Below are 21,447 nucleotides of genomic sequence, written 5' to 3' on the forward strand. Positions count from 1 at the left end.
GGCTTAACTTGAAGGAGGTAGATCTTGGGTAAGAGGCACAACTCCTACTAATCATTGGAACGTTTGTACTCGGCATTTCACATCAATCTCATGTAAGCATCTAAGTAACTTGGACTGATTTCATTCTGTTTCAAATGAAAATGAGTTATGTCCCTTACCCTAGGTCTACCTCCTTAAATCAATATTCATTAACACACATACTCATCGTTTACAAGAAAAAAATTTAAATTGCTTTAATTTAAAATTCCTATAATAAAGTGGGATTGTTTCATATACATGAAAGATATGAGTTTAAGTGTAGGTAATTATTACGAGTGGGATTCTGTTGATTTATTCGTACACTTGTAATCTATTGAAATTAGCCAATAATGTGAGAGATCTGCGGAGTTTGTCTTTCATACTACACGTGCACTAATGTTTAAGTCTGTATTGTGTGTCTTTAGTTACATATTAGATTCGATACATGTAGCCAAAACAATACATTTAGTTCCCAGGCCATAAAATAACACCAATACGATATTACAACACTAATAGCATTCGTATCAATTTACTAAACAACGAACCTTTAGGGAGAAATTGACAATTTATTTGTCTCGGTTCGATACCTAAAGACCGATAAATGAGTTTTACAATGTATGACCAACACAGTCGTTAATTACAATTACGTTTTTTATTCATGCGTAAAATTTATATATATATAAGGAAGGATATCTGTTATCCGAAATATTCAATTTAAATTTTTCCATCTTCTGGTGATGTTAAACATATTTAGACGTTTATATATCCGAAATATTCAATTTAAATTTTTCCATCTTCTGGTGATGTTAAACATATTTAGACGTTTATATATATAAACCAGAAGATGGAAACATTTAAATTGAATATTTCGGATAAGATTCAGAAGCTGAATCGCGTACGCTGTGGGTGATTGTACCTTTATCAACGGCTCAAATAAGCAACTGATGAGGAGCCTGAATGAAAATAACAAAGAGGGTCTTTTTATCAAAGCTACAATTAACTGTGGAAAAACAATTTAAAAAAATAAAAAAATCCAAATATAGTAGTACGGCGTATTGATGTATAGCAAGTAGTGCTGTACCAGCCTTAGATCCAAGACCTAAAAATGAATTATTTTTTCTCGTTAATTCCATCTGGAGAAGTTGTTTGCAATTGCTTCATCTAAAAGCTTTCCCGAGATACTCTTTTACATTTTGACCAGTTTTTATTATGTTCTATGATCGTCACAACAACTGAGTGTGTCCGGCAGATCTAAGATGGCGACTTAGAGGGAGGTCTGGTTTGCATTTGTAGTCACTGCGATGACCATTCATACGCCTGTTGAAAGGTTGTTCTGTTTCGCCAACGTACTGCATACCACATCGGCAATGGAGAAGGTATATGGTATTTTCGGTTTTGCAAGTTACGTCGCAAAAAATGGCAAATTCCATTCCAGTGCAGTAGCTTTTAAAAGATTTGGTGTGCAGCATCTGGGTACAGGTCTTACATCTCTTATCTCCACATGGTCGCCACTGGCCCGTTGTATTTTGCTTGGGCTGAGATGAAATCTCTGCTCTTACTAGGGGATCTCTTAGGCTCCTAGGTCTACGGAATGCCAGGACCGGGCCCCCTGGAACGAGCTTGGAGAGCTTGGGATGTCTTTCCAATTTGAATGCAGTAACTGCGAGAGTTTCCCAAAGGCTGTATGGTATGTAAGCACAAAAGGGACCTTTTTGTTCTTTTTCTTAGGTTTGTACTCGAGGAGATATTTACGGCTGATTTTGTTAGCACGTTCAAATCCTCGATCTATATCTGTTGATTTATAGCCACGCGATGACAAATAACCACGGAGTTCATCTAGACTTTGTTGGTGGTATCGTCAGAAGAACAAATACGCCGAATTGGAAGTGCCTGCCTGTATGTTATGCTTTTAGTACAATGTGTTGGATGACAACAATTGGAAGATAAATATTGGAGACTATCAGTTGGTTTGCTGTGAAGATCCATGGGCATTTCCCCGTCTTTTACAAAAAGTAGTATCCAAAAATGTGATTTTAGTGTCAGAAATTTCATGGGTGAATTTGATTGATGGATGAACATTGTTGGCATGTGTGATAAAATTGTCTAAATTTTGTTTCGGCTCAGTCCATTTCATGTCAACATCACCGATGAATCGTAACCAAGAGAGGGGTTTCGATAAAGATGTTGAGATTATTTGATTTTCTAATTTACCCATGAAGATGTTAGCATACGAAGGAGCCATTTTCGTTCCCATAGCTGTACCATTGATTTGGAGGTAGTGTTCGTCGTTGAAAGTGAAGTTGTATACTTCAAAACTGAAGTGAGTAAATTACCTAGGCAGTCGGTAGGGGGGTCCAAAATATCTCGTGATTCCCAAGCTTCTCTGCAGGCTTCTATACCGTCATCGTGTGGGATATTAGTATAGAGTGAAGAGGCATCAAGGGAGACCAGAAGTGTTTTGGGAGGTAAAGGATTCATTAATTCCATTTTCCTCAGATAGTCCGTGGTGTCTTTCAAATATGACGGGAGCTTTTGAACAAGGGGTCGGAGATGGTAATCCACAAATTCAGAATTTTTTTCGGTTGGGTGACTATTAGCAGAGACTATGGGTCGTCCAGGGGTATCTTTTTTGTGAATTTTAGGTAGAAGGTAAAATCGTCCGGGTCTTGGATCCTCAGGTTTTAAGTATTCGAACTGTTCTTCTGTAATGCTGCCGTCCTTGAACATTTTGTTCAGTTCTGAAGTGATTTTTTTCACTGAAAGATATAGTAGAGTCACTGGGTAGCTTTTTATAAAATCTTTCATCCGAAAGTTTACGTATAGCTCGGATTTCGACAAATCATTTCTAAATATGACAAAGTTCAAGATCAGATATATCAAAGTTAAAGAACCAATTAAAATTAAAGGGACGAAAGAATAAAACTCCTTTTTATGACATGAAAATGCCGCAAAATACCAAGACTGACTTTTCTTAGTATGACCACAAGTGTTTTGCAAATATGATTCGTCTGAGATCATGATTAATTTACCTGGTAGAACCTGTACCATGACATAGTTAATTAAATTGTATATTGGAGATTCAGCCCAAGGCAGTATTTCTTTTGCAAAACCAAGTACCGGCCCGAGATAACACGCCAGGTGGAAAAACTTTAAATATCAATCACACAATTAACTTCAGATCGGGTTATTTATAAATTGTCACCACTTAATTCGATTATCTTATGTCAACCTTCAGTTACATATTTGTGTACTTTTTAATACAGTATATACTCTCTGTAAATAGCGCCTTCGAGATCACAGTATATGACCGAATATTGGGTAACATCTTCAACCATTTAAATAAAATATCGTGGAAGACTTTTTCAAAGACTACTGTGCATATTTAAAATTCAAAAATGTTTTACATGGTCCTTCTAATGGATACAGCTCTTGAATGGTATAGGCTTCCCACTTACACCATATACAATACCTCCATTCCCCATAGAAAAATCTCCATTTCCCAATAGAGCCTCCTTTGCGTATTTATTTATGAAATATTTACATTATCAAATTAAAATGCATATTTTTTTATATTATACAACATTTAAACTGTTTTTTTAATAAAATTGAATACATGTTTCATTTCAATAAATATTTTAAAGACAAATTTCCCCAATCTCCCCATCCCCCATACACCAATCCCCACCACCCTATTCCCTTATTCTTTATCCCCATACACGTACTATATTAGTGTTATTACAGAAGCTATAATTTCTGACTTTTTTAATTTATACTTTATTTACATTTAATATAACGCAAATTACTTGCTTATTACAACAGTCTTTGTTAACGGCAGTTTTGAGTTGCTGAATTAAAGCACGACACCGATAGAATGTATTCAATGCATGCAATAAGTAAAAAAAATACTTTTTTTTTCTAATTGAAGAATATTTCTGTTTAATTAGGACATCAAATTAATAATTTAAAATAATACACGTAATAACCGACCATTGGGTAATGGATCGGAATACACAGGATGCGATTGGTATGCTTAAAAAGTGATAATATAAAGTGATAATATAATATTATAATATATAATATATAACACTAGCGGGTGTTTCTAGAAAAGCAGAGTACGCTTACCCTACCGGTGCACCTGGTCCATGCTCCTAGTTTTTAGTGGAGTCCGAGTTGCTCATTTACTTTTGTTACTTTGTATGTATGATTTTAGTTACTTTATGTTCTTTGTTGTGTATGTCTGTTTTCCATGTCTGGTCTTTGTCCCTGGAATACATTCTGTTGATTACCGCTATAACCTTGGTTCCTTTGATTACTCTTTAATACAGAATGTCTGTGTAAGGTAAAGCATATAACTGTATACACGGCTTTGTGCCACATTCAAGGGTTTCAGGACTCTTAATTACAAATAAAAGTGAGAACTTTAACTAAGACAATTTTTGGCAAGCAATTTTGAAAACACTAAATGATATACGTTTAGAAAAAAAAAACCACAAAGGTGAATCTGGTGCAAAAAGTAGTGGTGTACAGTTCAGTTAACATAAAATAATTCTGTTAAAATTCAAGAACCCAGATCATATTATTTGGTAAATTGAGCTACAATTTCATTGAAATGCATCAAAAATGAACGATTCATGTGCAGATAACTCTGTCAAAAGCCTCATTTTTCTAAATTTCTATTTTTTTTTTTACCAAATCCTCTGAGTGCAGAGCATAAATACACTTCCCAAATACAGAAAGCATCCTTGAGTAAAATTATATTATCAAATTGGTGTATTTTTTTCCATGTATGTTTCTGTTTTTTCCGACTGAGCCTAATTCTTACAAAAAATTACAATTAAATGTAAATAAGCTGATTCGAAAAAAAAGTACGTGTCGTTTTATGTTTCTAGATTTAATTCTTTACAAAATGTAAAAATGTTACCCTTCTGAAAAAAAATTCTCATCTGACACATACCTCCCACCCATCTCCCATGTGCCTGAGGGATTTAAATGTCCTTGACTATTCATACGAGTCTCGCACCGTCCAGTGGGAAAACCAAGAGCGCCGTTCTCACCTCCGCCCGTACGTTCTTTTTTCCATGAAGTCAGTGGGCGCAACGCCGCTTTAATAAGACGTCGCCATTATCGCATGTCGATTAGAAATTTGTTTACGTCAGGTACGTATGAATTTTCGTTGAGTTTGTCTGATTACATTTTTTTTAAATTGTTGCAATTACTGTATCATTTATACATTATTTGTGCAAGTGTCTGTGGTTTGTTTCATTCGAAAACCATCCGTATAAGTTGAAAATCGTAGTTTTAAACTTACTTACGTTTTATCTTCGAGTGAATGTGAAAATATGACGGGTAAACCCCCTCTCCCACTCAAATACAACTGACACATTTGCATCCTAGAGGCTATACGGACTTATTAAATCTTTTAATAGTAACATAAAACAACAATCTTTCAAATGGTTACCAACACTATCCATAATGGGTACTGCAAACACATATAGACGATCAGCCACTTCGGCCCGTTTCCGTTTCCGGTTTTAAGAGATTGACGTCATTTTCATCATTTTGTACAGCAGATTTCTGACTCAATTTTGCTACTTATTTTTCTGAATCATGATGTTCTGTGAATTGTGTATGATAAAGCCCCATTCCTAATGAACATGAACTACAGAAATCATTTGCTTTTGATTAGTCGGTGCTTGCCCATGGTTACACGTACATTTGTAGTGGAAAAAAGGGGGAGGGATTTTAAATTGAACATGTATAATTAAAACAATCTTACTTTCTTAAAGAAAAGACGTTACAATACAATTTTAAATCCAAAATAAAAACCAGAAAAGCAAAAAAAGAAAGATTTAGAATTGACTTTAATTGTAGAATTTAGAAAAAATAAATAAATATACATTTACACTTTATGTTTAAAATACAAATGTACCATGTACACATACACATGTATGCTGGTTTACTTTTTTGAGATTTTCGAATGGTATATTATTGAAATCTTCACTCACTGGTAAATTTAATTTAATTAAAACAAATGGATGCTTTGTTCCTTAATTTACACAAACATTAGTGATATTGTTTGTGTTTCTTCTTATGAAAAGTTCCCAATTTTCTCAAAAAGTGGCTAAAACAGTCTCAAATAATAAGTTAATCAGTGTCCAAATGTTGTATATGGTGTTGTAGCTTAATATTGTCTATAACTTGCATTTTCTTGTATCCTATATAGGAATAATGATTTTTACTTCAAATTCAATGTTTGTACCATTATCCAAAATTTCCCGATTAAAAAAAAACTCAAGCATATTTTCCTAGTAAGAGTAATAGCCACCTATATTGTATCATCTATTCTACCTTTAAAATGTACATGTAGCTGTCCCTTCTGAGTGGCAAATACATGTAACACGTTTTCAGTTCATTTAGTTTAGATATTTATTGGAATTACATGTTGTTTGTCAATTTTTATTTGATTTATAGCGGTTTATTAAAATATAGTTATCTGAATGAAACACATATTGTAATTTTATTTGAATTTTATTGCTATATTGCTATATTGCTATATAGATGTAGCTGGTTGGCAAGTATAGTGAGTGTGTTGCATTAGCAGTGTACAGTTGAAGGACGGCTAAGTGGCAAGTTCATACTTTACTCAAGATATGCCAGTTACATGTAACCTCAATTGAATTTTCAAATTTATAGTATTCAACTTATATAATTATGGAATGTATGAAAATTTTATCTTTGTACACACAAACCTACATGTACTTTTTAACATGTACAAATGTACAAAATTCAAGAGATGTGGATAGTATTATATTTGTCCAAATGTCTGTGTATTTTCAATACACATGTAGGCAATAGAAAGGATGGAGTATCATAAGTGATTAAATTGCATATTTAGGCCTTTTCAAAAACTTGTGTTGATATCAAAGTACACACGTTTTGTTAATAAGGCAAACATTGTATTTGCATTAAAATGTCATTCATATTTTTTATATTTTTTTTTAGAAAGTATTTTTGCAAATGGTTCAAATAATAAGTATGTGCTTTTACAATTACTTTGATTTTATTACACCTAGTACCTAGTTGCTACCACCATGTAAGATCAATATTGCGAATACTTGGTATGAAGACGCTGACTGATCTACTTTTATGTCATTTCAAATGATTTGTTTTAACCCACTTAAATAAAAAAAAGCATTACAATTCTTACAGTAACTCAACAGTATTTTTCCTAAAAAAGAGGTTAATTGTAGATCAGTTCTACTGTTATATCATGTGATATTATTGAAAAGCACAGGATGCTTTAACTAATAGTGCTCACAGGTTTTAGTGAGCAGTGGTGGTGTTATGGTTGACTTCTGGTTGCTCATTTGTTCTATTGTTTTGTGCGTTTCTTTTAGTTAATTTGTGTTCGCTTTGGTTTTTTCTTTCTCCCAGAATAATGGATATCCTTTTCTCACGCTTTAAAAGCAGGAGGTATATAGTAATCAAGGTGTCCATCTGTTTTTCTGTCCCTAGTTCTAAGCTTCAACTCATTTGAAACTGCTGATTGGAATTTAATGAAACATTTACTACATGATGCATTTGTGCATCTGTTCTTTTGCATGTCCAATTGAATGGATTTTGATGAAATTTACTTATCACATGATACAATTATTTACCTTTAAATTTGCTTTTATCTGAATGACTTAAATCACATATGGGGTTTACTAAATTGTTGGTTTCCAGGGTATCAGTAAGTGATTTTTGAAGAAATTTATGCAGGAAACAAGAGAATAGTGTTAAGGTGTGATCCAAGGAGAAAAGAATACAGATACAAAATGATTTTTTTTTACGTCAAGTGTGATTAAAGCATCGTTGACCATGCACAGATATACTTTATTTTTATTTGTTTATCTAAAGCAGATACTATACATACCAGATTTAAATGTAGAAAGCTAACTGTCCTTGCAAGACCCGACAGGGTAGTCAAGGACGTTTAAACCCCATTAGTACTAAGAAGCAAAGAGGACTGTAAGACATCGGGTATCATGATACTTTGTCTTTAATCAATTCACGTAGACTTTGTTAATGCCGAAACTTATCTTTTCTTATCATAAGCAAATGACAATAAGCAAAGAAATCACCTGAAAGACCCCAAAATCTGCTCCTTCAACAAAACCCCAAAATCTGCTCCTTCAACAAAACCCCAAAATCTGCTCCTTCAACAAAACCCCAAAATCTGCTCCTTCAACAAAACCCCCAAAAACACTTGCAGTAAACATTGATTAGCAACCAACCACATAATAACTGTAAATGCTAAAACTATGAATATCAATCATGAATCATATGAATTAAAAAAAAAATGTTTAAAATACCTCCTCCCTTTTTTTCCAAAAAAAAATCAAGCCTATGAGGCTATTTGCAAAATTATTTAAGGCCTTACAGCCCACTTAGAACCACGTCCGTTTCCATCAGATAAAGACAATATTTTAATTAAATTCAGATAACACATGTTATGTGGTTGTAAAAATTGAATAGATCTATGATTATGAACCCACGATTGCTGAAGTTGCTTCAAGAAAATAAAAAATTTCCCCCAAAACCCGCCTTCTTTCACCTATTTACTATCAATAGCACAAGAAAAAAGTTTATTTTGTCTCTTTCTTCCCAGAAAGAGAATAGGTTATGGCAAAAATCCCCAAGAACGCCTATAAATGTTGCTCCTTGGCGAGGTGGTTTGTTTGTAAATACAACGGAGGCCTAAGGGTAGTATTTGGTATTAATAGAAAGCACGGTAATTCCCCTTCATAATAATCACGAATCTGACCAATGAAATGGCTACGGATGTAAATGTCGCAGTTAAATATAGACCTGGGGTTTCCTACAATGGAAAATTTTGAAACTAGACCCCTATTTTTAGAACAAATATTTTCATAGAAAATGTTCGATTTCGCCGGTTTTTTTAAATGCAACTCCGTTCATTAATGTTTACCTCTGATGTTTCTGCATTGACGATTATCAGATAAATGGATTACAGTGAATTTAGAAAGGATTTTCCACCGAGCATGACTTTGTGTCGTAAATAATTACCTCCCCTTTCCCCCGTGAAATTAGAGTTCAGCTCTCCTGTCTGCGTGGCCTTCCTACTGATCGGTACAAGTACGGAAACGCTCACGGTGCTCGCTGATATAGGTATTGCCTCCTCCTTATTAGACACATTATTTTGGTCTCTCTCCAACAGGAAATGTTATTGTTTAGTTACTATGAATCTATAACACTACATTGTAGTTTTCAGAAAGTAAAAGATTGAAAATGAAAGTACAATATTTCTATTTTAAGATCAAATTTTACAAAATACGGAAAAAATATTAAAACGCAATTCGTGATAAATATTTGTGAAAGGCAGTGGTTGTACATCAAGAGGGGTATGGTGATAAATGTATTTTAATATGAAAGAAGTATTGCCAGTCGAGTATTAATTTTCTTGGGTTATATTTTAGGTGGAAGAGATCGGTCAAACCCCGAATTCAAACATTCCACAAATTTGATACCCACGAAAATTCTTAACAAGATGTTATGATTTAACAATATTTTGTTGAAATGTCAATATACTTTAAATATATCTATATATATATCTACTTCGAGGTCATCAAAGTCAATTAAAAGTACATCAAAACCTGTTTTAATCGAACCCAAAATAAACCTTAAGCAGAAACTATTTTAAAATCCAATATGGCCGAGATATGGCCACCATTTTGTTTTCTGAGAATTTCCTAGGAAAATGCTAACTTTCAAGTGAAAAACATGCAAAATTAAGACATTATTTTTTACAAAGTTTTTAATATATCTGCAGTGAACTTGGTTAACTATAATTAGACTTTTCCAAAACAACAAGCCTATGTTATAATCAGTGATCTGAAAAATATCAATAGATCAGTTTTAAAATTTGGGCAATTTGCCAAATTTCAGAGATTCCTCATTTTAACCACATCTTAATTTATTCTCATTGCCGAAGAAACGCATTTATATTCATCTTTTTATGGAAAAATGATTACACACTCAGTAGTATAAAGAAACAAGGGCTGCAGCTGGGAATTTATCAAATGACAATTTTATAGCATGGGGGATTTGGCATGGCATGGTGGGGCGAAAATTGCTCGAAATCGAAATCAAAATTTTGGTGTTTATCATTGATCCTTTACTTCACTTAGAATGTCTTTAAAAGTAAAAAAGATCCAGAAAAAGTTTTGCAACTTCATACTTTAGGTTTTAACATATAGCTTTAATCAAACGAATGTAATCCAGGGACAAAGACCAGACACTAAATAAAGTAACTAAAATCATACATACAAAGTAACAAAAGTAAATGAGCAACTCGGACTCCACTAAAAACTGGGAGCATGGGCCAGGTGCACCGGTAGGGTAAGCGTCCTCTGCTTTTCTAAAAACACCCGCCGAGTTGCTCATAAAAAGTAAAGTCCGGGGTAGACAAACGAGGAAAGAAAAACTATGACCCGTTGAATAAATCAGTTTCCATGGCGCTGATGGATACATCATAACGATCCACGAGTTCATGATGACGATCATAAAACTTCTGTAGTGATGACGTCAATCTTGTAGGAGCATAACCCTGTTCCAGAAGCCTATTTGTTAGAGTTCTAGCGCGATACAAAAGGTCCGCGTAGTTTCAGCAAACTCTGGCATAACGTATGAGTTGTGATATAAACACTCCATACGCAGGAGCCGAAGGGATGTTGCCACAGATGAAAGGAAAGTTGACAATTTTGAATGAAAAGTCATCACGTTTGTCGTAAAGTTTGGTGAAAAGTTTTCCTTTACCATCGATTTCTAAGTGTAGGTTAAGATATGAGGCTGACTTCAAAGTGTCTGTAGTATCCTTTATCTCAATTTCTTTTGGGTAGATGCGATGTATCAAATCCCCGAAGTTAGGATTGTTTGAAGATAATACGTCATCTATATAGCGGAAACTGAGATTGAAGGATCTAGCCAAACGATATTCTTTCTTTCTGATCAGATCAGCTTTAAAGTCAGCCTCATAAGAGTGAAGGAATAGGTCAGCAAGTAAAGGAGCACAATTTGTTCCCATTGGAATGTCGACCATTTGTTGAAAAACACGTCCATCACAATGGACAAATATGTTGTCGATTAAAAATTCCAGCATTTTGTAAACATCTTCCTCTGTGTATTTGGAAGATGATTTGGAATTATTTCTTACAAAGTATGAGGAGTCTCTACCAAGAACTATATATTTGTATCTAGGTGTACCATATTTTTTGAAAAACAACGATGTATAACGTTTTTAAGTCAGGATTTTAACTGAGTATGGAGAATAGAAGTATACAGTGGTGAAAAATCATAGGTTTTAATGCTATTATATTCAGATAATAGTCTTGAGCTGATTGTTTTCAAAATATCTTTCCAATTTTTCAGGATCCACATTGAATTAATACCACTACGGGAGTAACAAGTGTTGTGGTAGGACTGCAGAACCTCTTTGACAGTTGTGAGTATAGAAGTTAAAAGTTTTGAAAGAGGTTTGGTGGTACATTTTGCAGATCCAGCTATAAAAACGTTGTTTGTATGGATTCTTGTGAAGTTTAGGAACCCAGTACATAGACGGTTAATCACAATCATTGTCCTTGGTAGAGAGCCCAAAAGAGGATAACACAGATTTATGATTTTCCACAATCTCTTCTTTGGAGAGAGTGGTAGCAGTATAGGTCTTATCACTGCTATTATTTTCTTCGTCTACCTCTGATGATAAACATATGATATAAAACGTTTTGCAGACAAAAACAATGTCGTTTTGGGCTTTGTCCGCTGGTACGACAACATATCTCTCATGTATGGTAGACAATGTTTTGCCACATCGTGGTCTTTGAAAACTGATATATATTTGGCACTCATTAACCTGCTTAAAACTAAAGTTTTATTTTTTTATTTGCAGGATCTGATTTGTTCATGTATTTTGTGTATTTTTATAATGTAAACTCATTTATGGCGCGCCCCGTGCAGGTCCGGGTGTTAAAAGAATAGGCCTGCAGCAGCGCTAAGCTTGTCGTAAAAGGCGACTAAATAGTGCTCAGAAACCTAGCCGGGGGCTAGGCGCTCTGCCCACAGAGCAACTGGGATGTGTGCCCAGGGTGGTGGAATGGGGTACCCCTGGCGTGTTACATGCTGGGGTTGTCAGGCTATAATACGGAAAACCTGACTGCAAACCATAGTGGTGCACCGTGTTGGGAACGATGCCACGTTCCTCGCACGTTAAAGAACCCTGCTGTGGTATTCGATAGGAGTAGGAACCTTTGCGCTCCGCCACAGGAGGCTAAATTGCCCGACCTTACCCATGCCCCTTTTTCCAGTGGCAATCAAAATTTGTCGACCCTATTATCCTTGTGACCCATCCTTTTTTTTTTTTTTTTTTCATTTCATGTTCATTTTGTCATCCATTTCATGTTCATTGTCTGAATATAGCTGAAATATTGCTGCTCGGACGTTAAACCCCAACAAACAAACAAACAAACATTTATGGCGCAACTATACAAGATTGAATTTTCTTTTTTTTTCTTTTTTTTTTGTTGAATAAATTTACTATTTTAGTGAATAAAAACAGTTGATTTTGCAAGCATTCAGAATTTCGTTTCTATAGTCTTGTTTTTTTTTAGGAAGGGAATAATTGAAAATAAAACCATTAATTTCTATGTATCTGGGACGTTTTTACCTGCATATTCAAAGATGTTCCTTATTTGCTAATTACATAGAATTGACAGTTAAAAAACAAAAAGGTCTATGCAAACAAAACGAACTACAGAAATACTACGAACATTCTTGAATGACAACACACATTAATTAAAACATGATATACAAGTAACCCTACAAAATCAAATTCAAATAAATAAAAATAGTGGAAAATTTCCGGTGTACCGGTAGCGGAAACATCAGAAATAAACTTTTTTTTTATAAGAAATGTTCGTATTTGATGAATATTCTCACGTCCTGTACAAAAGAGCATATAAACTAGCAGATTGACACCGAATAGGTAGAACGGTAATATTTCCCCCTGAGGCAAACATAATGAAATTTGTAAATAATTTAGTCTTTTGAAACAACGAATTTTTCCTTGTCATTCCTTTATTTTCCTTAAAAAACACCAATGCCATTGCCATGTTCTGGTTACTTTATACTGACTTGATAATTGGGATCTCTATCCCACTTTGTCATCTGATGATGATATAGTTATTTTTTTTAAAATAAAAACAAATTGAATGCAATTAATTTGCTAACATCCTCTTAATCTCTCCTTAATGCAGTTTTTGACTGTCCCATGAACCGCAAACCATGATTCAGAAATTGGAAAATAATACAGCTATAAGTTTCATACTGATGCTGTGTAGGACTACGCAAGAAAATTGATAAAGCGAAAATACGAAGACTTTGATTCACTGAGTTGGTGAAGGCTATGAGGTCTTTAATTTTTAAACGCATGGAAGTTTAAATAAGGTCAATGTGTGTCAATGCTACATGAGATTTTAAAGACAGCGATGTAGCACACAAATTGTCTAATATACATGATAAATATGTTGCCATACCAGCCGACAAAGCCCAAAATATTTTATTTTGTCTGCAAAACATATTACATACTATCTTGATTATCAGAGGTAGACGTAGAAAATAATACCAGTACTAAGACCTATACTGCTATCACACTCTCTTAACCATAAATCTGAGCTATATTTTTTTCGTCTCTCTACCAAAGACGAAGATTATGATCTACCCTCTATATACTGGGTTTCTAAACTCCATAAGGATCCATGCAAACAACGCTACATAGCTGGGCCTGCAAAGTGTACCACCAAACCTCTTTCAAAACCTTTAAATTCTATACTCATAGCTGTCAAAGAGGGTCTCTGGTCCTACGATGTCACTTTTTTACCCCCGTAGTATTGATTCAATGTGAATCTTGCTAAATTTTGATAGATATTCTGTAAACCCTCAATCTACGATTTTATCAGTGTACAATACCATTAAAAGCATATGTTTTTTTGTTCAAATCTTAATAGTTATACTTCCAATCCCAATACTCAGTTAAAATCCCGACATGAAAACATTATACATTGTTGTCCCACTAAAAACGACGGTGTACCTAGATACTAATATGTAGATTTTGGTGGAGATTCCTCATTCTTTGTAAACATATTTATCCAGGGTGGTGGATTCGTTTTTCAACAAACGGTCGGCATTCCAATGGGAACAAATTGTGCTCCTCTACTTGCTGACCTATTTCTTTACTCTTATTTAGCTGACGTTATAGTTGGTCTGATCCATAAGAAAGGACATCGTTTAGCTAGATCCTTTAATCGCAGTCTTCGCCATACAAATCACGTATTATCGTTAAACAATCCTAGTTTCGGGGGTTTGATACATTGCATCTACCCGAAATAACTTAAGATAAAGAATACTACATACACTGTGAGTCAACATCATATCTTGATCTACATTTAGAGACCGATAGTTACAGAAAACTACTGATCAAAATATACGAAAACGCGATGACTTTTCAATCCGAATTGTCAACTTTCCTTTCATCTGTTGCAACATCCCTTCAGCACCTGCGTATGTAGTTTTTTTATATCACAGCTAATGCGTTATGATAGAGCTTGCCGTTACTATGCAGACTTTTTATATCATACTGTTCTCCTTATAAATAGGCTTCAGAAACAAGGTTATGTTTCTACAAGATTACAGTCATCACCACAACAGTTTATTGTTGTCATTATGATGGTAACGGTGTATCCTTTAACACCATGAAAACTGATTTGTTCAAAATGTCATAGTTTCCCTTTTATTGTTTCGTCTGTCCTGACCTTGACTTTTTATGATCAGCTTGGCTGGTGTTTCTAGAAAGGCAGAGGACGCTTACCCTGCACATGACTCATGCTCTCAGTTTTAGCGGAGTCCGATTTGCTCATTTACTTTTGTTGTTTTGTATGAATTATTTTGTTTGTTTTATGTTCTTTTTTGTGTGAGCGTTGATTTTCATGTCTGGTCTTTGTCCCTGGATTACTTTCTTATGATTTCCGTTAGAATATTGGTTCCCTTGATTACTCTTTCTCTGATATAGTTACTTATATGCAAAACAAAAAATAAACAGCAACGAACCAAGTTGTTATTTATAAAAAAAAAATATCCAGAATAGTCCAGAGAGCTATGAGATGAAAATAAATAAAACAAGAATAGCCGAAATGATTCACAGACACATGTTATTTAGATATACCAAGATGGAAGATATTAGCCAACTTCAACAAGAAGACATAAAGTTCTATATAGAGCAAAAGAGAGAATCCTAAACCAAAAACAGACCTTCGCTCAAAGTTTGGAAAAAAACTTCTGAACGAAGACTATGGCATCACATTCGTAACGATTTATATAGGTCTATAAAATCGGATCTCAGTTAACGGGTCAAATCAAGACATTGGACAAACAATCCTTTATAGAAAGCATTATAATTTCAAATGCATGTTATTCTGGTCAGTATTTATTTTCAGTTTAAGTCATCCTTATTTTGTTTGCATCTAGAAAATATGGAAATAAATAAATAAAATATGTATGATTTTTAGAAAACACTTCAGTAATTTTACACAATTCCTGCTTTATATCTAAGTTTTAAACATAGTTCGTGACAAGACCAGTAATTTTATATTATTTCTAAACAAGCAAGGTATTATGCCATCATGTATTTACAGAATCAAATTAACTTTGGGGACGTGTGTACAATATTTATTTGTTGTGACATTTTTCGTAAATTTGATCCCATATCTTACATAAAAACACCTAGACGAGCTAACTTGTACTACCATATATCGTGTGCTAAACTACAACCTAAAACCATAGACTTGACTTTTTTCGGCAACTCGACTGGTGTTTCTAGAAAAGTAGAGAACGCCTACCCTATCGGTGCACCTGGTTCATACTCCCAGATTTTAGTGGAGTCAAGAGTCGCTCGTTTCCTTTTATGGCTTTGTACGTATTAGTTTTGTTATTTTATGATCTTTGTTGTGTGTGTATGTTTTCCATGTCTCGTCTTTGACCACGATTTACACTCTTTTGTTTTCCGCTAGAATCTAAGTTCCATTGGTTACTCTTCCACCTAGACCTACGAGGGGGAATGACCTGACCAGCGAATGTTCAATTTTATATGCTTAGCTGGTCGATCGCGAGTGGTTTTGGGCATCGGATCTAGTTAAAGTGATGTCACAGATGAACAAGTTTGAGTCCCGCGAATGGAACAACTAAATTGTGCTTTGCAAATTGTACACCTCTAACATAATTTGTAATTTGTTGGTCTTTACATGCTGATGTTATATTTCATGAATGAGTTTTAATCCGGTGGAGATTGGTTTGGAATTTTTCTTTACCCTTACATTATAATTTATTCATTGGAAATAAAATTATAATGAATTTTTGAACAGGTTATGCCTTTTATAATCTTTTTTAAATTTTTATAAAAAATAATCTTTTTTGGGCTAGTTAACGCTTTTTATAAGTCGCTTTTCGGTTTATAACTGTAAACTGCCCCAAACCAGTTATTGTGTATTGTTATTTGTGAACTGAACAGCTTGCTTACGTACATATTTTGGGATTTTACGCATACACTCGCAAAACCGTTACTGTGCGCATTCGAATTACAACTGTTCAATAAAAATAGAACGCAATAGGAGCTGATCATGTGCTAAATATGTGTTTTTTTATTGTCGTAATATAAGCATATTAATTGATAGAAATCATGTTCTTGTGCCTGGAGAAAGGCAACATTTGTCTGAAATATCTGCCTGTTTTTTGTTTTTGTATTTTGTTTTTGCTTTTGTTGTTTTACATTTTCATAATAACAAAAGTTCTGATTATTATGCCCTGTAACGGCTTTTACTCCGAAAATATTTTGTTTTCCCGTAATTGAAATGAAGAGAGAGAAGAGTAAACAATCATATAGCTTAAAATGTTCAAACAAAACGTCATATTTTCATGATCTATTTTAGATGTATTTCTGTCTAGCTCTTTTGTCCTACCCTGAGTTATAGGACGTTAACCGATCCGTCAGTCATTGATCCGTTTAACTGGTGACGGCTTCAATTTCCTACACGTTAACGCTGAGCGGTAAATATTTTTTTACTGATTCTTTGTCAGCTTTCCATTTTAACACTTACTTACTAAATGATATTGACACCAATTAACTTTTCTGTCACATATGTTGTATTTAACGAAATAAAAAATGTTTCTGTTATATTTTGTATATTTTAACTATTATAGAATATACCTGTTCATATTCATGTTCAATTATTTTCATATCACTTTCGTTTCAAAACATCAGTTCTCAACTGAAATAAAAAAAAATCATAATATCTGTAAAGTTAATTACATGTAGTTTCGAATCTAGATATGTTGCTGTAGATGTTTGTAAGTGTACAGAAGGTGTTGCATCTTGTAACTTTCATTTTCTTCTGCAATTAAAATACACAATGATTGCAATTCGAGGTCGATAGGTTAAAGCCATGTCACAAATGCTGAAGTACTAGCTTATACTTAAAAAACCATTCAGCAACAAAGAAGCAATATAAGACTTATAGGAGCTCAGAAGAAACAGTAAAGCACGGAAAAAATGTCTATTGGTAAAATTAATTATTTTTTTTAAAACAGCCAAGCTGCCTATGAACAAGCTTGTCAAAGTTTTGATATAAAGAGTTAGTGTTTATCTTCGTAAGAATGGGACAGTGGATAAAACAAAATGTTTAAGCTTAAGGAGGTAGAGCTACGGAAAAGGACTATTACAAATCATTGGAACATTTGTACTCAGCATTTCACATCAATCTCACGTAAGCATCAAAGTAACTTGAACTGATTTCATCCTGTTTTAAATGAAAGCTTGATAGGCTTTGGTGAAATTGAATATGATACTAACATATCACTGATTTCAAGAGTAAAGTTCCGTAGCCCAGGTCGACCGCCTTAATTTGACAAGATTTGCCATATCAGTTTGGTAAACTGATTACATAATTTCATTGAAATACAATTGAAATAAACAATTCTCGGCAAATAACTCTGTCAAAACGTCATTTATTTTTTAACATTCTATTGATTCCATTGAAAACAATAAGGGTCCATAAGGCATTGTTCTGCCTACTGAAATAATTGGTAAAAAATAATCATCAATTCGGAAGAAAACAAAATAATAATGTAATACATATTGTAAATTTTGAATTGTATGCATTCAGTTTGTGATTTAAAGAGTAACAATACAGAAACGAATGCACAAAAACCACCTGGAAGGCTATTCTGAAAATAAAATAGCATTTTTCACTCTTCTGTCACATATTTTATAGTGAGATCCAGCGTTAACCAACAAAAAGATTGATTCTGAAAGTGTGCATTTATAAAATCTTTCTACGGGAAAAAGGATTTTCTGGTTAACGCTGGATCTCTTCGTGCATTTAACAAAGAACCTTCTAAAATCATGCTTAAAATCTCTTCGAAAATGACGAAGTCGTACATAACATGTACATATATCATGTGACCTAGCTAACTGTCACATGATTAAACACCTGGCCACCCGTGTAATATACACTGAAATCCTAATTACACTGTACAAGTGGAGTAGATATATTAATTAAAGAGCTTTTATCTCACCTTTATGCCAAAGAATGAAATAAAGTCTGAAATAATCTTTGATCAGACGTCGATTGTGATATAGCCACTGCTATAAACTTGCATGCATGTAGGTGAGTGCACTTATATTCTTTGAACCGCGTTACTGTCCTTTACGTGGGATTTTATCTGTGGATTTAATATTTGAATCCAATAGTTTTGAATATCTTTAAGCTCTAATATCCGTATAAATCTCCTCGATAAAAGATTGTTCTAAATTATGATTTACTTTTGCATGGAACGTAGTACAAACATGAAAGACTTTAAATAAGCTCGTATTAGCATTATAGTGTATAGAAACCTGTAGCACGCTGTCTAAAGATAATTTTCTTTGTAATAAATGCTGCAACGCATTTTATTTCCTTATGCGATCTGGCAAAGTTGGAAACACTGTTATAATATCAAGTGCCGATAAAGCTTTTTAATTGCTTCTATTTTTATTTTGAAAGTAGAAAAATAAAGTTCGTTCGCATTGTTTGCCTGTAAAAAAATCCAGGTCTGGGTATTTATCTATTGCAATGATTAAGTACAGTTCTATATAACAAAGTTCTTTCAACACAGCTGTTTGTATTCGGGAAAAGTCTTCAATACATATACATTTACATTTACAATGTTTATATATTAAACATGTTCTTACATGTATACGATAATGCAAATTTAATATATGTAAAATGCTGGTCAATTTTACGCAAATTTCTGTGTATAAAATCCTGTTGCTTAAGTTTCTTGTATATATAGTAAATATTCCAATATTTCATTTGTATTTACTGTACACTGACATATACGCCAATAAACATGTAGACACTTAAAATACCCGTTTTTATATCAAAGCTGTTACTTGAGGAAGTACTTTGATGCTCCGCTCAGGAGGAGCATGTATGTACATGTAAATTCTTCACGTAAATGTGTAAATATCTGTGCTTAATAGCCTACATGTAGTTTAAGTATTTGTTATAACAGGTCTTTAATATTTGTGAGTCTGTTGTGGTAATTGTTGTCTGCAGTTCCGCTTTTTGTCGGTTTTCGAATATTAAATGCAAATTGTATTGTCTATATTTTATATGAACGAAGTTTTCTTTTATTTTAGTCAGCTGCATCCTGTGTTTTTAAAATATTAAAAAAAAAAAAACAAACAAAAACAGGCGCGTCGCGAGTGGTGGATTTATTGGGATGCGACAATGCCTTATACATGTAGGTTGACAGGTTAACTAAGCATGGTCTGACCGTGAACCATCTGAGGTTAGGTAGTATGAATATCCACGTGATATTTATTGAACTCTTATTTACGATATACCAATATTTCATGCATTTTAGCGGAGACACGGTTTGCATTGATGTTAATCTTCCGAAACCCTACAAAAGGAGACCCCCGGTATTCTGATCCAAAATTGAAGTGTGTCACTCCTTGGCTTCTTAACTTCCCAGTTCCATCCCCAATATTTTGACTGATGAATAGCGAAAATTTCGAAAGCGGCAGGATTTAAGCTCCCATCGGGAGACTGACAAGACCGTTGAAGATTACGGAAGGTATGATAAAATGTTGTGAGGTTGCAGCCGAAAACGACCGATAGCGGGAGGTTTAATACCTATATATATATATGCATATATTTCAAACTTTCCCACATTAATTTACTTTATCCGTAATCATAAATTCTAATAAAAAATGTCTTATTTTTATTTTGCTCGTTTATGTATTTTAAAACTTAGCAAATATTATATAAATTGGTGATTTAATTAACAGTATTGATAAGTTTATCAACAGTTATTTGTGCATTTACGTGCTTATTATATTTCAGCTATTGTACTCGGAAAACTTTGAACACATTGCTCATGAAACTGCCTGTTTGTCTGTCTGTCTGTCTGTCTGCAGTTAAGCACGAGAAACATTAGTGACTTTTAACTGGTTATAAAGATGTATATAGCCGCTCATGCAGTGTTATTATGTTGTTGAGAAAGTAAAAGTAACAGATGATTTGTATATTTGCCCCATCTCTGTTGATTCTGCTTTCAACAGAACATACTCTGCGACTCAATGATTTTATGTAGCTCTTACAGTTTTACGTAAAACACAGCACTAAGGTGTAATTGTATTTTACTTTATTCAACATATGCTAATTGCATATGCATATAACTTTGTTTATTTCTGCTATAAACAAAATAAATTTTCTCTTTTGATTTTTTTTTTTAAAAATGAAGATGAAATAAATACTTTTAATTAAAAAAGAATAGAACAATCTTGAGTTGAAGGGAGATAATTCCATTTCTTCTAGTAAGAGCGACAGCGCCTTATGTACCCTCATCCTTTCTGTGCAGATCCAGAAATGCAGAAATTATTTTTTTTCAAATAGAGAAAGTATCCTTGAATGAAGTTATCCTTTGCAGATGAAAATTTAAGTGACAATGAAGAAAGACTACTATTGACTCTCGGATCTGTGGACCACAGGTTAAGTTCATATTTAGAGGCGGGAGGATGGAGGACAACTATAACGGTGGAAATTTGACATTCTGATTTTTCCAATTATGCGTGATTCTTACAAATACTTTCACTTAATGTAAATGACACCTTTGCGGATCACAATTTTTACAGAGGTAGCGCATGACTTTTGGTCTTACTATTTCACTTTTTATTGCAAATACAGCAACAAGCGTCATTTATATGAACTTACATTTACACTGCTCTCAGTTTTTAGTGGAGTCCGAGTTTTGCTCATTTTCTTTTTTTGCTTTGTACGT

General features: G+C 33.7%; 1 protein-coding gene and 1 long non-coding RNA gene across 7 annotated transcripts; one reads left to right on the plus strand and one right to left on the minus strand.

Moving 5' to 3' along the window:
- Positions 1-863: 863 nt before the first annotated feature.
- Positions 864-9,233, minus strand: LOC148605740 (uncharacterized). The gene is made up of 2 exons (XM_088548994.1): positions 9,088-9,233; positions 864-2,774 (listed from the first exon to the last, which is right to left on the minus strand). Exon 2 carries the CDS (start codon positions 2,743-2,745, stop codon positions 2,221-2,223), a length of 525 nt encoding a protein of 174 aa, XP_088405120.1. The 5' UTR covers positions 2,746-2,774; positions 9,088-9,233; the 3' UTR covers positions 864-2,220.
- A 1-nt stretch (position 9,234) lies between these two features.
- Positions 9,235-21,088, plus strand: LOC148605741 (uncharacterized). 6 transcript variants are annotated; one of them, XR_015915946.1, is made up of 5 exons: positions 9,235-9,422; positions 15,287-15,545; positions 16,137-17,169; positions 17,710-17,885; positions 20,511-21,088. It is a non-coding gene; the product is annotated as an uncharacterized LOC148605741 (long non-coding RNA). The 6 variants fall into 6 exon arrangements; XR_015915949.1 differs by having other exon boundaries at positions 9,255-9,422; positions 17,052-17,169; XR_015915947.1 differs by lacking the exon at positions 15,287-15,545 and adding an exon at positions 20,029-20,241 and having other exon boundaries at positions 9,320-9,422; positions 17,052-17,169.
- Positions 21,089-21,447: the final 359 nt, after the last annotated feature.

This window comes from Perna viridis, chromosome 10, assembly GCF_037379345.1.
Source record: "Perna viridis isolate PV_CMFRI_1.1 ecotype Kerala chromosome 10, ASM3737934v1, whole genome shotgun sequence".
In the NCBI taxonomy this organism is placed as follows: domain Eukaryota; kingdom Metazoa; phylum Mollusca; class Bivalvia; order Mytilida; family Mytilidae; genus Perna; species Perna viridis.